This window comes from Chiloscyllium plagiosum, chromosome 6 (assembly GCF_004010195.1).
Source record: "Chiloscyllium plagiosum isolate BGI_BamShark_2017 chromosome 6, ASM401019v2, whole genome shotgun sequence".
Taxonomy (NCBI): domain Eukaryota; kingdom Metazoa; phylum Chordata; class Chondrichthyes; order Orectolobiformes; family Hemiscylliidae; genus Chiloscyllium; species Chiloscyllium plagiosum.
This window is the reverse complement of record NC_057715.1, coordinates 54,376,663-54,391,933: the sequence shown is the minus strand read 5'-3', so window position 1 is coordinate 54,391,933 and position 15,271 is coordinate 54,376,663. Positions and strand designations below refer to the sequence as shown.

At 40.7% G+C, this 15,271-nt stretch overlaps 1 protein-coding gene across 7 annotated transcripts in view; it reads right to left on the bottom strand.

Moving 5' to 3' along the window:
• Positions 1-15,271, bottom strand: part of grm5b (glutamate receptor, metabotropic 5b) — a 584,754-nt gene that overhangs the window by 170,445 nt on the left and 399,038 nt on the right. For all 7 annotated transcript variants that reach the window (XM_043691559.1, XM_043691556.1, XM_043691557.1 and 4 more), the window contains one exon: positions 11,014-11,249. In XM_043691559.1, the coding sequence (XP_043547494.1) occupies positions 11,014-11,249 (236 nt within the window). The remainder of the gene's footprint in view (positions 1-11,013; positions 11,250-15,271) is intronic.

The window sequence follows — 15,271 nt, the reverse complement described above, 5'->3', positions numbered from 1 at the left end:
GAAGAGGGTTACCTCATATTACAACAGGATCTGGACCAGATGGGCCAATGGGCTGAGAAGTGGCAGATGGAGTTTAATTCAGATAAATGCGAGGTGCTGCATTTTGGGAAAGCAAATCTTAGCAGGCCTTATACACTTAATGGTAAGGTCCAAGGGAGTGTGGCTGAACAAAGAGACCTTGGAGTGCAGTTTCATAGCTCCTTGAAAGTGGAATTGCAGGTAGATAGGGTAGTGAAGAAGGCGTTTGGTATGCTTTCCTTTATTGATCAGAGAATTGAGTACAGGAGTTGGGAGGTCATGTTGCGGATGTACAGGATATTGGTTAGGCCACTGTTAGAATATTGCGTGCAATTCTGGTCCCTTTCCTGTCGGAAAGATGTTGTGAAACTTGAAAGGGTTCAGAAAAGATTTACAAGGATGTTGCCAGGGTTGGAGGATCTGAGCTACAGGGAGAGGTTGAACAGGCTGGGGCTGTTTTCCCTGGAGCATCGGAGGCTGAGGGGTGACCTTATAGAGGTTTATAAAATTATGAGGGGCATGGATAGGATAAATAGACAAAGTCTTTTCCCTGACGTCGGAGAGTCCAGAACTCGAGGGCATAGGTTTAGGGTGAGAGGGAAAGATATAAAAGAGACCTAAGGGGCAACTTTTTCACGCAGAGGGTGGTATGTGTATGGAATGAGCTGCCAGAGGATGTGGTGGAGGCTGGTACAATTGCAACATTTAGTACAGTTAGTAAGAGGCATTCGGATGGGTTTATGAATAGGAAGGATATGAGCCGGGTGCTGGCAGGTGGGACTAGATTGGGTTGGGATATCTGGTCGGCATGGACAGGTTGGACCGAAGGGTCTGTTTCCATGCTGTACATCTCTATGACTCTATGACCCTAAGTGGCTACTTTCTATGCAGTAAATGACTACATGACATAAAGCAGGACAAAAGATTGAAACAGGAGGAGAAGAAAGATAATTGTGGGCGGCACGGTGGCACAGTGGTTAGCACTGCTGCCTCATAGCGCCAGAGACCCGGGTTCATTTCCCGCCTCAGGTGACTGACTGTGTGGAGTTTGCACGTTCTCCCCGTGTCTGCGTGGGTTTCCTCCGGGTGCTCCGGTTTCCTCCCACAGTCCAAAGATGTGCAGGTCAGGTGAATTGGCCATGCTAAATTGCCCGTAGTGTTAGGTAAGGGGTAAATGTAGGGTTATGGGTGGGTTGCGCTTCGGCGGGCGGTGTGGACTTGTTGGGCCGAAGGGCCTGTTTCCACACTGTAAGTAATCTAATCTAATCTAATCTAATCTAATCTAAAAAAGACTTGGTTAATCTAGGATTAGACGTTTATCCGATTGTGCTGGCTACCATTGACAGCATGCATATTGCTTTGTGCTCACTACATGGAATCTCTGGTAAATACAGGAACTAGAAGGCAATTAGCTAGCTCAACTTTCTGCTAGGGTATGACCGAAAATAGCAAATCAGCATGCTGTATCCTTGCAGCAGTCAAGATGGCATAATTTTACAGATCACTACTATGTCTACAGTATATAAGCTACTGTACTAAAGCAAAAGGTGACTGATGGGCACCAAAGGTTATTTGCTGACAATAAGGCTTGTGGCTCCAGTGTGCAATTCACGAATGCCAGTGCAACATGCATACCATAAAATCCATACATCCATATGAAATATCTTAGAGCAGACCATTCTTTAGTGCCTGGCGAAAGTGAGGACTGCAGATGCTGGAGATCAGAGTCAAGATTAGAGTGGTGCTGGAAAAGCACAGCAGGTCAGGCAGCAACTGAGGAGCAGGAAAATCGACGTTTTGGGCAGGAGCCGCCAGTCTGCAATGTGCTTTTGCATAGTGTTTCCAAGCAATACTATCTCTGTGACTACAGTAAGGTTGTTGGAAGGCTTTCGACTTCCAGTGACATGGGAGGAGAGTGAACCAATCCAGGTTCACTAGTAAGTCCAACTTCAGACTGCATTACTTGGCATGGGTGGCAGCAATCTGAGCTGAATGACAGATAAGTAAATGTAAGGGCATTGTTGGAGTGGCTGGGGTGAGAAGATAAATGTTGCCAGTCTGGGAGAGATCAGCAAATAAAAATAATAAAAAGATAAGTCTTTATGGATTGTGTCTTAATGCATGGAGCATTCTCAATAAAGTGTATGGATTAGTTGAGTAATGCTTAACCCTTCCTCAGGACTGATGAAGGGTTAAACCTGAAACATTGACTCTTATGCTCCTCAGGTGCTGCCTGACCTGCTGTGCCTTTTCCAGCACCACACTTTATCTACTCAGACTTCTCCAGCATCTACAATCCTCACTACCTCTTATTTGAGTAAATAGATACAAATGGGATTGATATAATTAGCATGACAGAGACGTGGCTGCAGGGTGGCCAGGGATGGGAACTGAATATTCAGGGGTATTCAATTTTATGGAAGGACAGACAAAAGGAAAATGAGTTGGGGTAGCATTGTTGGTTAAGAGGACATGAACACAATAGTCAGGAACAATATTAGCTCCAGCAAAGTATCATCTGTGTGGGTGGAGTTTAGAAACATACAAAAACAGTCATGGAGGTTATACATAGATACCCAAATGCTAATGGCAATATTGAGAAAGGCATTAAACAGTAAATTAGAGAAACAAGAAATAAAGGCACAGCTGTAATTATGGGTAACGTTATTCTGCATATCGATTGGGCAAATCTAATCAGTAACAATTGTTATGGACCAGACCAAGCCTGCTCAAAATACATTAAGATAGTCTCGACCCTAGCCTTTTCTTATTTTAAAGGTTAGTGTCAGGCACTGTGTTCCAGATGCAATTCGATAGGTCAAACTATCAACTTTGAGCAAAACACGCTTTAGTTTTACAGTGCAGTTAAAATACAGATGGAAGTACAAATAAAAAAAAAGGCTTAACTGTAACTCTATCAAAATGCTTAACAAAATAATATATATTTTAACTATCACTAATTAACTGATCCAATATAGTAACATCCCATAAGCACATCCTTGGCAAAGGCAAAGTCACATGCAATTCTCCAGTCCAGAAGAAAATAGAGAGAGAGTAGCAGGGAGAGATGTACTGCAGCTTTCAATCTTAACTTCAAGACACCAATAGCAACTGCTATTGAAAAGTTATAACTAAAAGTCCTGGCTCTGTGAGAGTTTGACCCTACCCATTCAGGCTGTTTCTGCTGTTACAATTTTCAAAATAAAAACCAAGGCCTCATAAACCCTCTATGGGCTTTGAAAAGGCTACTCAGTGCCTCTGTCTCAATCTTTCTTCACAATAAAAGTAACAAGACAAATACATCTCTTAAAGTCATAGTATCATCACACAATGCCATAGAGGAGGAATTCCTGGGGTACGTATGGAATGGTTCTCTTGATCAATATGTCAAGGAACTAACCAGTGAACAGGTCATCCTACAGTGGATATTCTGTAATGAGAAAGGAATAATTGGAAATCTAGCTATGGGTAAGAGTCAACATAAAATGATAGAATTCTTCAACAATGTGGAACATTAACTAGCTGATTCAAAGACTAGGGTCCTGAATCTTAATAAAGGGAACCATAATGGTATAAAATGTGAGCTAGCTATGATAAATTGATGAATACTACTTAGAAGTGTGACAGTGGAAAGGCAATTGCAAACATTCAAAGACTGCATGGAGGAACTTCAATCTTCATTTATGTCTGGTACAAAAATAAATCAGGAAATGTGGCCCAATCATGGTGAACAAGGTCAATTAGAGTTAATACTGGATCCAAGGAAGGAGCAGACCTGAGAATAGTTTAGATTTCACCAAAAGAGGACAAAGGATTGAATAAAGGTGAGGGGGAAGTGAAATAGAGTACAAGAGTAGGCCTGTGCGTGAAATAAAGTATGAGAGTAAGCCTGTGGGGAACATACAATCTGATTATAAAAGCTTCTAATGGTATATGAAAGAAAAATGAGTGAAATCAAATATAGGTCCCCTAAAGTCAGAAACAGGGCAAGTTATAATGGGGACTAAGAGATGTCAGGCCAATTAATGAAATAATTTGGTTCTGTCTTCACGAAGGAGAACACATGTAATATGGAAACAATTGGGGGATTAACTGAGAAAGAGACACTGAAGGAAATCAGCATTAGTAGGAAACGGTCTTGGGAAAATTGATGGGATTAAAGGCTGATAATTTCCCAGTATCCAATAAACTACACTCCAGAGTACTTAATGAAGAGTCCCTATAAATAGTGGATGCATTGGTGGTCACCTTTCAAATTGGTATAGACTCAAGGCGCAGTTGCTCTGGATTGCAAGGTAGTTGATGTAACACCGCTATTTGGAAAAAAAGGTACAGAGAAAACAGGGAATTCTAGACCTGTTATCCTAACAGTGGTTAGGGGGAAAATGCTCGAGTCTATTATAAAAGGTTGAGTGGCAGAGCATTTGGAAAACAGTGACAGGATAGGAAAGAGTCAGCATGGATTAATGAAAGTGAAATCATGCTTGACAAACCTATTGGAATTTTTCAAGGATGTGACTAATGCCGTTCTGTGGCACAGTGAAGAATGTGTTGGACTTCAACAGCAATGGGTAAAGGTACTATTCAAAGTCTGTGGATTTGAATCCTACCAGAGTCAAGATGAGGGGAAGATGGTGGTGTGGTGGTAATATCATTGGGCTCATCATCCAGAACCTCAGGGTAATGTTCTGGGATTATGGGTGTGAATCCTGCCATGACAGATGGTGAAGTTTGAATTCAATTTTGGGATCAACAGTAAGCTGGTAAGATGGATACAGAACTGGCTAAGCCATAGAAGAAAGAGAGTAACAGTGAAGGTTTTTTTTTTCTGAGTGAAGATCTGTGATCAGTGGTGTTCTGCAGGAATTAGCGCAAGGGCCCCTGTTAAAAAAAATGGAGAAGGATGTACGTGGATTGATTAGTAAGTTTGTGGATAACGCAAAGATGAGAGAGCTGCAGGGAGTAATGAGGATTGCCAGGGAACATAGCAAGGTTAGCTGGAGATTTGGGAGGAGGAATGGCTAATGGGGTTTAATTGAGACAAATTGAGGCAAAGTAATGCATTTTGGAAGATCTAATGAAGGAGGGAAGGATACAGTAAATAGCAGAACTCTCAGTAACACCAACATACACAGGGAACTAGGCATATAGATCTACAGTTCCCTGAAAGTAGCAATTCAAGTGGATAAGATGGTAAAGAAGACGAGAAGATGGTAAAGAAGACATGCGTGCCGTCTTCAGTCAGGAGATAGTGTAAGTCATTTTGCAGCTGTATAGAACTTTAGTATGGCTACATTTGGAATATTATTTACAGTTCTGGTTGCCACACTACCAGAAAGGTGTGGAGGCTTTGGAGAGGGCACAGAAGTAGTTTACCTGGATGTTGTCTGATTTGGAGGCATTAGCTATGAGGACAGATTAGACAAACTTGCTTTGTTTTCACTTGAAAGTCAAAGGGTGAGGGGCTACCTAATGTAAGTTTACAAAATTATGAGAAACATGGAGAGAATGGATAGTCAGAGTCTTTTTCCCAGGGTAGTAATGTCAATTATGAGGGAACATACGTTTGATAGAAAAGGAAACGTGAGAGGCAAGATTTTTTCACAGAGGGTGGTAAGTGCCTAGAATGCCAGAGGACATGACTGAGGGACACAGAAGCAATGTTTCAGAGCCATCTTGACAGATACATGAATAGGCATGGAAAGGGCGGGGGGGTATACAGGCTGTGTAGAGGCAAAAGATTTTTAGTTTATAAAGGCATCATGTGTCATTGGCATCATTGCAAACTTGGTAGGCCGAGGGGCCAGTTTTTGTGCTATGTTGTTCTTTGTTCTAGAAATGCTAAGAAGAAGCGCAAGGATGTGGTTTACTTGGACTTTCACAATAGTTTCTATAACATTCTACATAAGAGATAGCATGTAAAATTACAGCAGATGAGATTCAGAGTAATCTACTGACATGGTTTGCAGACAGGAACAGAGAATAGAAATAAATTAGTCTTCTTCCAAGTGGGAACCAATAAATAGGGGGGTACTACAGGGATCAGTGCTTGGACACTAGAAGTGTTCACTATGTATATTAATGGTTTAGATTAGGGAACTAAATGTGATATCTTTAAATTTGCAGTTGACAAAAAAACTGTATGAACCAGTGAGCTGTGTGAAGGATACAGAGATGCTTCAATGTAATTTAGACAAGTTCAGAAAGTGGGCAGATGAAGTATAAAGTGGATAGATGTGAGGTTATCCTCTTTGGTAGAAAAAAACAAGAAGACAAATTATCTTAACTGTGATAGATTGGGAAGGGAGGAAGTTGAATGAGGCCTGGGTGTTATTTACTGGAAGTAAACATTCTGGCACTGTAAACAGCGTAACAAGAAAAGCAGGAATGTCTTGCTAAAATTATACATGCCTTAGTGAGGCAAGCCTGGAGTTTTGCATGCAGTTTTGGTGTCCTTATCTTCTGAAAGATGTTCTAGCTATGGAGGAGTGTGATAAACGGTTGCCTGATTGATTCCTGGGTTGACAAGGCTAATGTATGAAGGGAGATTTGATCAGTTAAGACTATATTCACTCGAGTATTAAGAATGGGGGAAGGGATCTCATAGAAACCTATACAGGGTAAATGCAGAAAGAAGGTTCTGGATCACCAGGAAGTCCAGAACCAAAGATCCTAGTCTAAGGATACAGGTAAGCTAATTAAGACTGAGATAAGAAGAAATTTATTCACCCAGAAAATAGGGAGCCTGTATACCACAGAAAATGGTAAAACATTGCACCTTTTCAAGAAGATATAGTTATCGTTTTTTGGGCTAAAGGAATCAAAGTGTATGGGGAGAAAGCAGGAACAGAGTACTGAATTTGATGATCAGCCATAACCACATTGAATGGGAAAAGGGTTTTTAGAGTCAAAGGGCTGAATGGCCAATACCTCCTCATATTTTCTGTGTTGCCACATTTCTATCTGCCAAATTGTTGCCAAACTTCTCCATACACTTTAACATTGACCAGATGCTTTGTAGCAGGCTTGCCAAGGCATTAAATCAATTTGATGTACATAACCATTCACATTCTTCTGTAATCAATCCCATTGAAATGCTTATCTGAGTTCTCTGCAGTTACGTGCAAAATTGCCCTCCAATGGTGCACTATTTATTCTATTGTATTATTGCTTCTTATCCTTGCTGCAAAATATGCATGCCCCAGACCTCAAAAAAAGCAGCTCCAATTTCTAAACATTTCTTTTTAACACAGTGCTATGATAAAGAGTCATAGAGTCATAGAGATGTACAGCATAGAAACAGACCCATCGATCCAACTCATCCATGCCAACCAGATATCCCAACCCATCTAATCCCATTTGCCAGCACCCGGCCCATGTCTCTTTAAACCCTTCCTATTCATGCACCCATCCGGATGCCTTTTAAATATTGCAATTGTACCAGCCTCCACCACTTCCTCTGGCAGTTCATTCCATACACGCACCACGCTCTGCATGAAAAAGTTGCCCCTTAGGTCCCTTCTATATCCTTCCCCTCTCATCCAAAACCCCTGCCTTCTAGTTCAGGACTCCCCCACTCCAAGGAAAAGACTTTGTTGATTTATCCTATCCATGGCCCTCTTGATTTTATAAACCCCTATAAGGTCACAGCATAGCTTCCGATGCTCCAGGGAAAACAGCTCCAGACTATTCAGCTTCTCCCTGTAGCTCAAATCCCCCAGCCCTGGCAACATCCTTGTAGATCTTTTCTGAAGACTGCATCTTTCTTGAATGTTTCAAGTTTCACCATGTCCTTCCGATAGGGGGAAACCAGAATTGCACACAATATTCCAAAAGTGGCCTAACCAATGTCCTGTACGGCAACAGCATGACCTCCCAACCCCTATGCTCAATGCTCTGACCAATAAAGAAAAGCTTGTAAATCTTTTCTGACCCCTTTCAAGTTTCACAACATTCTTCTGATACTAATGGTTCCAAATGTAATATCGAGAAATTGTGCTATGCCTTCATTATCACTCTTTTGTTGGTGTTCCAACACTGTGTGGCCAGGTTGTACCTCTTGTGTATCAATGCTAGTGGATATCCACTAAGAAATATGAGGATACTGTAATCTTTGAAGGGTTTGTCAAGACCTTGTCAATAACGGCCGGCATTCTGCTCTCCATTAAAGTTATGTGATGCAAACATTCTTAGATTCACCCATTAACTACTGCTAACTTTAGTTGTGCATTACCTTGAGCAAGAGAGAAGGAAATATACCAGTAAGTGATGCAAACTTTGTTTGGATGATATCTCCATTGTGGTTGAATAGGTGATAGGAGTGCCCCAGCTATAAGGAGATTTGAATCTCACAACAGTGTGAAGTATGGAGAACCATATGAATATTAACTATGACTCCTGATTGATTGATGAATTGGCAGGTGAGTGGAAGACTGCTGGATTGAGTAATATCTGAGGCTATTGCAGTAAATTGTTCAATAAGTCACTTGTATTCATTGATCTTGAATACTTGCAAGGTCATTTAACTTCTTGTGTCACTCCATCCTCCATATTGTCTTCCACAGCCATGTGTTCTCATTGCCTTTTGATGATGGATCTGTGGATGTGGGGCTTTCCTCCTCTCTTCTACCTGCTCTGTCAGCACCTGCAGCACAGCATTTGAAAATTGTGGGGTCTACTCTCTCTGTTATTCTGCAATCCTCAGCATTCCACATGGCCAATTCTTTAAATTATGACTCCTAGCACCTACTGCAGCCAAGTTGATCTTCCCTTTAAAAGGTACAAACTAGCTCTACACAGTTCAAGCTAATTGTAAATGGTACAAAAATGTTTAATTTTGGCCCCCTGTTCATATCACAATAACATTTCCAGCCTTTTCCTCACAGCACTCCAACTTTTATTCTCTTCTACCTTCTACAGCCAATGAACAGCACAATTAGTATTGGATAAAAGCAGAAATCGTTATTCCTATCAACTGTCTCCTTTTAGACAGTTCCTCATGGTTGAGAATATCTTATTTTCACACTTGAAGTGAGTGATTTCTCAGAATACTCAAGAATCCACTGCATAACCTACAATCTCTGTCTCCGTTAGGGGAGTAAGAGGATGAGGTGCCGGAATTGCCACTTGCTACCTTCTCTGTTGACACTTGACTTCAGCTCGTGATCAGCAATGGGATTTGAGGTGTAGACTTCCTTCACAGATGCTTTCCCTCCACTTTGGACTAGAGTCATGAGCTAGTTTCCCAGGTGTCAATGGGAATGATGCAGATTTTCAAGGAGGCTCTGAAGGTGTCCTTGAAACAATTACTTTGTCCTCTTGGGATCTGTTTGCCATGTCAAAGCTTTCAGGCAGACCATTTGTTTCATAAGGCCCAGGTAGGCATGTGAACAATATGGACTGCTCAACAGAGTTGGCCAAGAGTGATACTAAGGATGTTGACCTGAGTGGGCACGCTGAAAATAATACACTTTGCGTGCAAATCAATTCAAGATGTGGCCAGTGGTTCTTCTCCAGGGCTTTGTGCTGCCTACTCCAAGTAGTCCATGTCTGTGAACCATGGATGAGGATAACTGCTCTGTAAACTATGAACTTGCTGCTTTGTTTGGACAGTGATGTATCAACAAGCCTATATTAATTATGTCACATTCTCTATGTCGTTTGTCAGGAATTATCAAATTTAGCTTTGACTGTCTTCCAGATATGATGCTGAACTGCAGACCTATCTGCCCTCTCAAGGAAATGTAAGTAATTTTCTGGCTGTACCTGACAGAAAAATACATTGGTTCTTCCTGATGTCCTGGTTATCAATGACAAGCAATGACATCCCAGACAGATTAATTGGATATCTATCTCATCGCTGTTTTTAAAGCACCTACTGTGTACAAATTACCTGCCATATTTGTCTTCTTATCAATAATGAGTGCAATTCTCAAATTATTAATTGGTTGTTAATATACTTTGAGATATCCTAAGGATGTTAAATGATTGCAAGTTGTTCAATCCTTTTCTGCATTCTCACCAAACTTAATATACATTCATGGTATAGATTGAACATATCACCTTTTTCCATTGATGCAGTTCCAATACAAATTAATCCTAATACTTCTTCAGTCCAAAGGCATGTCTGACTCAATTTTCACCACAGGTAAGGTAAGTAGGCTGGTCCTGAATCCATACAATTGGAACTGGGATCAAACCCTATATTGTTTGCACCACTTTGACCCATTTGGCCTGGCTGACCAAACTTGCCATTTACTAAAAATGGTCAGGAATACTTACCACTCTTTTCCTGTTGTGGTTATGTCTAGGATACTCTCTGAGCACCTTCCCATTAGGTGGCCAACACATCCACAAATGTCAGGTGATGGTCCCTTTTAACACATATTTGGAACTCTATGACATACCAAGGACCCATTGGAATTTAATGAAAGTACTAAATACAATGCCACTATCAGTTAACAACCAGCTGGAGAGGAACCCAACAGGTTAATTATAATTAATTTTGGGGACCATGACAAATGGACCCTTTGAGTTCCACAAAACTAGACTGAGCAGCTGCCACTCTGGCTCCATCCCTCCTGCATGTTGTGTGTATGCACCATATCTTGTCACAAACCTACCCAGACGCTTAGCCTAGCTATCCAATGTCATAAGAATTCAATTTGCCTCCATGGTGCATATTTCCCTCCTGCATTCCACTGCTAATGAATCCAGTCCTCTAAGAAGATGGGCAACCACCTGGTTAGGGAAAAAGGTATCCCAAAACCTCGTAATTTGCCTTTTTAAACTGATGTTATAGAGTAATATGACAACTAAAGTCTAGTTGAAGTGATTATCCACAGTGTGTAAGAGGTGCATTTAACAAATACATAATGATTATGAATTTTAATTTTAAGAAAGGCAAAGTTTATAAACACATGAAATCTAACCCTATGGGCTACATCTAATTTAGCGAAGAATGACGTAAAATTTAGCAGATTAGCTGTTTCTTACCGTCACAGGTCTTGTTATATTCAAAATTTTCTTGCTGTTGATTTTTCAGCCTGCACTGAAATCTATGTTGCCAAAACTCCAGGAACCAGGGATTACTGAAGTGAGTCTCTGGCCGCAGCTCAAGGTAGTAATCATCAAACCATGTTACATCAGGAGACTGGAGTTTGATTGTTATACCTCCAGCTGCCTCTCGTTGGTAGCCATCTGTCACATCATACCTATCTGCCCAGCCATCACTGTAATGCACAAGAGATAAATCAGTGTTAAAAGGTCATTAAAATGTGCCTTCATGGAGGTGTAAAAATAAAGACATGGCTTTTATTTACAAATATAATGCAAATAGACAAGCTGTTAATATTATGCAAAACAAGGTAAATGAGCTTGTATCACAGATTGAAATTAGCAGGTACGATGTGGGTGTCATAGAGATGTGGCTGCAAGGGGATCAGGGTTGGGAACAAAATATCCAAGGATTCAATTGGATAGGCAGATGGGCGAAAAATTAAATTGAAAGCAAGAACTGATACAGAGACGGAAGATATAGAATCCGTGTGTTAAAGAACTGCAAATGAGAAAAGACCCCGAAGAGAATTGTGCAGAGGCCATCTTGCGGTATTCAGAAAGTGGGGCAGAAGACAAATCAGGAGACAGAAAAGTCACGTGACAAAGATGCTACAGTCAGTTCTGCTACACTGCGTGTTTCTTCAGTGCAAATTGGCTATAATGCAATGAAAGAATTTGTAGAATGCGACTTTTCCTTACCTGTATTGGCTACACAATTCTGGTTCCATTAATTTAAATGGTGCTGCTACTATGTGATTTTTGGATAATGTGGCGTCGCATGGGAACTGAGTTATCGCGTTATATCAGAACCAACTGTATTACAGTAACCATGGGTGACTTCAATATGCAGGTTGACTGCAAAAAAAGGTTGCCAGCGAATCTCAGAAAAAGTTTGTGGAATGTCTACAAAATAGTTTTCTGGAGCAGATTATGGTATAACTCACTGGGGAACAGGCAATTCTGCATTTGATGATGTGTAATGAGGCAGACTTGATTAGGGAGATCTTACTGAAGTAACCCCTAAAGGGCAGTGACCATATTGATAGAATTCACCTTGCAGTTTGACAGGAAGAATTATGAATCAGGCTTAATGATATTGAGTAAGGGCAACTGCAAAGTCAGGTGGTCAAAAACAACCACCTAACTATCTTAAAGCCATTTTCAAGTATTAGGCCCACATCCTTTATGCCCTGGCATCTCAATACTTCTTGAATGTTTCTGCCTCTACTACCCTTCCAGGCAGTGAGTTCCAGATTTCCACCAACCTCTGGATCAAAGCATTTTTTCGTCATATCTCATCTAAACCTCCCGACCTTTTCCTTAAATCTATGTCTCCTGGTTATTGAGCCATCCACCAAGTGGAAATGTTTCTTCCTGTCTATGTTATCTATGCCCCTCAAAGTTTTTGCACCTCAATCGTGTCGGCATACTACCTCGTCTCACAACTCCAGTCTATCCAATCTCTCTTTCTAACTGAACTCTTCAGTGAGGCAACATCATGGTAAACCCAGAACTGCACACAATACTCTAGCTGTGGCCTAACCAACATTTTCTAAATTCCAGCATAACTTGCCTGCTCTTAAACTCTATGCCTTGACTAATCAGGGCAAGTATACCAAATGTCTTCTTAACCATTCTATTCAGTGTCTCCATCATAGCTATAAGATTAATATTTATTAACTACTATATCAGTTTGCATGTGCCTCAGATAAATCTAGAGATTATTACCTTGGAGGTTCGGCTTTATAATTTAGTTCCTAAATGGTCAAAATTTTTCAGCAAAATTCCCTTTCTAATCCAATCAATATCATTGTTACTAACATGAACATTGAGATCAGTGTCCCTCTCCTCCTGAGTTATGTAGGTAAAACAGCAAACTACTGGATATCCACTCTTTATCTGGGGAAAATGATGAGGGAAATTGTGCCCATATCCAAGGGAATAATACCACATTTCAATAGCTGTCCTTGAGGTAAGTATAAACAGTGGGAAGACATTGCTTTTTGAGACTAAGTGAGGATTTGGGCTGAAAGTAGGAGGTATTTAGGTTGGATTTTGTCACACAATTGTTTTTATCAACTCTTTACATTTTTATGCATAGATAAAACAACAAATTTTATGTGTTGACTGGCAAGTAGTTCTGTCCTCTGCAGGGACCTTCCAGGCTCCAACTTCTGGGTGCCATATTTAGAAGGTACCCATTCAATATTTCACTCTTTGCAAGCCAAAAGCACTATTCAACCTCTGCTCATCATTCTTATCTACACCGAGAGATGTCAGAGATTAGGAAAACAGCAGCACCATGGTGGTATCTCCCTAGGGGTGCTCCTGACATTGCCTTAGAAAGAAGGCAAGTGCTCTTCTTGATGTTGGCAACAAGAGGCCATCTTGACTGATGCAGGCACCTTGGATAGAGGTGGCTATGGAGGTCAGCATTCACAAGTTGTTCAGGAGAAACTGGCTCAAATGCCACAAAAGGATAAATGATCTGCTGCACTCTGTTGGGGTATGCACCACTGTATACTCAATGGTTCATGCCCATAAGGGGGTTAGTCAGCATTGTAATTTTGCCTCTGTATAGACTGTCACACACAAGATTGGGTACCGAGCATTGACTCACATGCAATGTATGTTTGTCACTTCATTTCAGCTATCAATATAATGTTACTGACTCCACTATAGTTCTGCTTCTCATACTTCTTCCAGAGTTCACACTTAAAATCTAAAAAGAAGTACAATACCAAGCAGCTCAGGCACCACCATATCACCGATCTTTCATCTCAATGAGGAGAATGCATTTATCACTAAAGGCTTGCATGGGCTAAGGATATCCTAATGAAGCATGGTTTTGGGATGAACATTTCACAGGTATTTCAGGCACGCATATCATATACTTGTGTACATATACTAATGTCTCAAAGCTCTGACTGCCACATGGCACCTTCTAATTGCTGTTAATGTGATAGTTAAGGTAACTTGGCTTGATGAACAGAACAAACTGTATATCTTTCTTTTCATAGGCATTGGTGAAGCTACTTGAGTGCATCCTGATGGGAATATACCACACAAACCTCCAATTGAGGTTGAAAAGAGTGGGTGGAGAAAAAGATTAATGGTTCTTGATCTTAAGTGGCACAGGAATAGCAATTCCTTCCAGCTCTGTAGTTGCAAATCTACCTGATGGTGGCAAATGTAGCTATCAGTTTCTCTAGTCATGCAAAGATGTCTCCCTCACTGCCTTTCACTTAGCTGTAGGTAGCTGCATTTCCTCTTGTATAGCAATTCTCATCAGACTGCTGAACAATACTGGTTCCCTTCTTCATATGACAGTGCAACTAAACCTGCAGTCCCCTGAAACTCATGTCTCTGGATTTGTTGGCATTGTTCATATTTTCTTCTCCTCCTCCTTAATCTTATAACAACAAGTACAGTTTTAGATTAACTTAGTCAAATATCTAACATAGAAGAACTTATATGTACAGAAACATCAAAATTGAGATGCTTATTTCCTATTTTAGATATTGACATAGTTAAATGTACTCTTTAGGCCCTTATCAGGCTGTTGATGTCTTGGATGAAAGCCTGCTCCACAGCCACCTCTATGTGGTAAGTTGCATACCATCTTATTCATAACTGTCTCTTCCTGATGCTTCCTTGTACATGCTTGTAGCTTTGAAACTTACATCATTTTCCAAGCACTTGGCAATTAGCAGTATCTAATTTTAGATGGCCTTCATTATCCTATGATACAGCATTTGGAAATGTTAGAACTTATGCACCTTTTCTCCTATTCTGAGCTTCCCTCAGTACAATGCTTTTGATTGAGTGCCCTCGCAATAGTAATCTTTCAAATCCATCATATGGGCGGGCTTGTGCTGTGCAGGAACACTTGAAACAGATATGCAGCCCCTTCCATTCACATTGCACATTCTTAGAGAGGCCTTAATTTGGAAACTGATTTGGAGAAAAATAGGGCTAATAAACTTCACCTTTAAGTTATTAATTCTCTACCCTCTCACTCTAGAATACTCATTTCCTTCCATAAATGGAAATGGCTTTCATCTTTTCTTTGGTACCCTCTGTCTTTTTCTATGAATTTCCTTGACTAACAGTCCTTTCAGAATCCCACTAGATATTTCTGCTCTTGTCCCTGATCTCAATTCTATTCAGATCCCTATGTCCAGCCATACCTTTA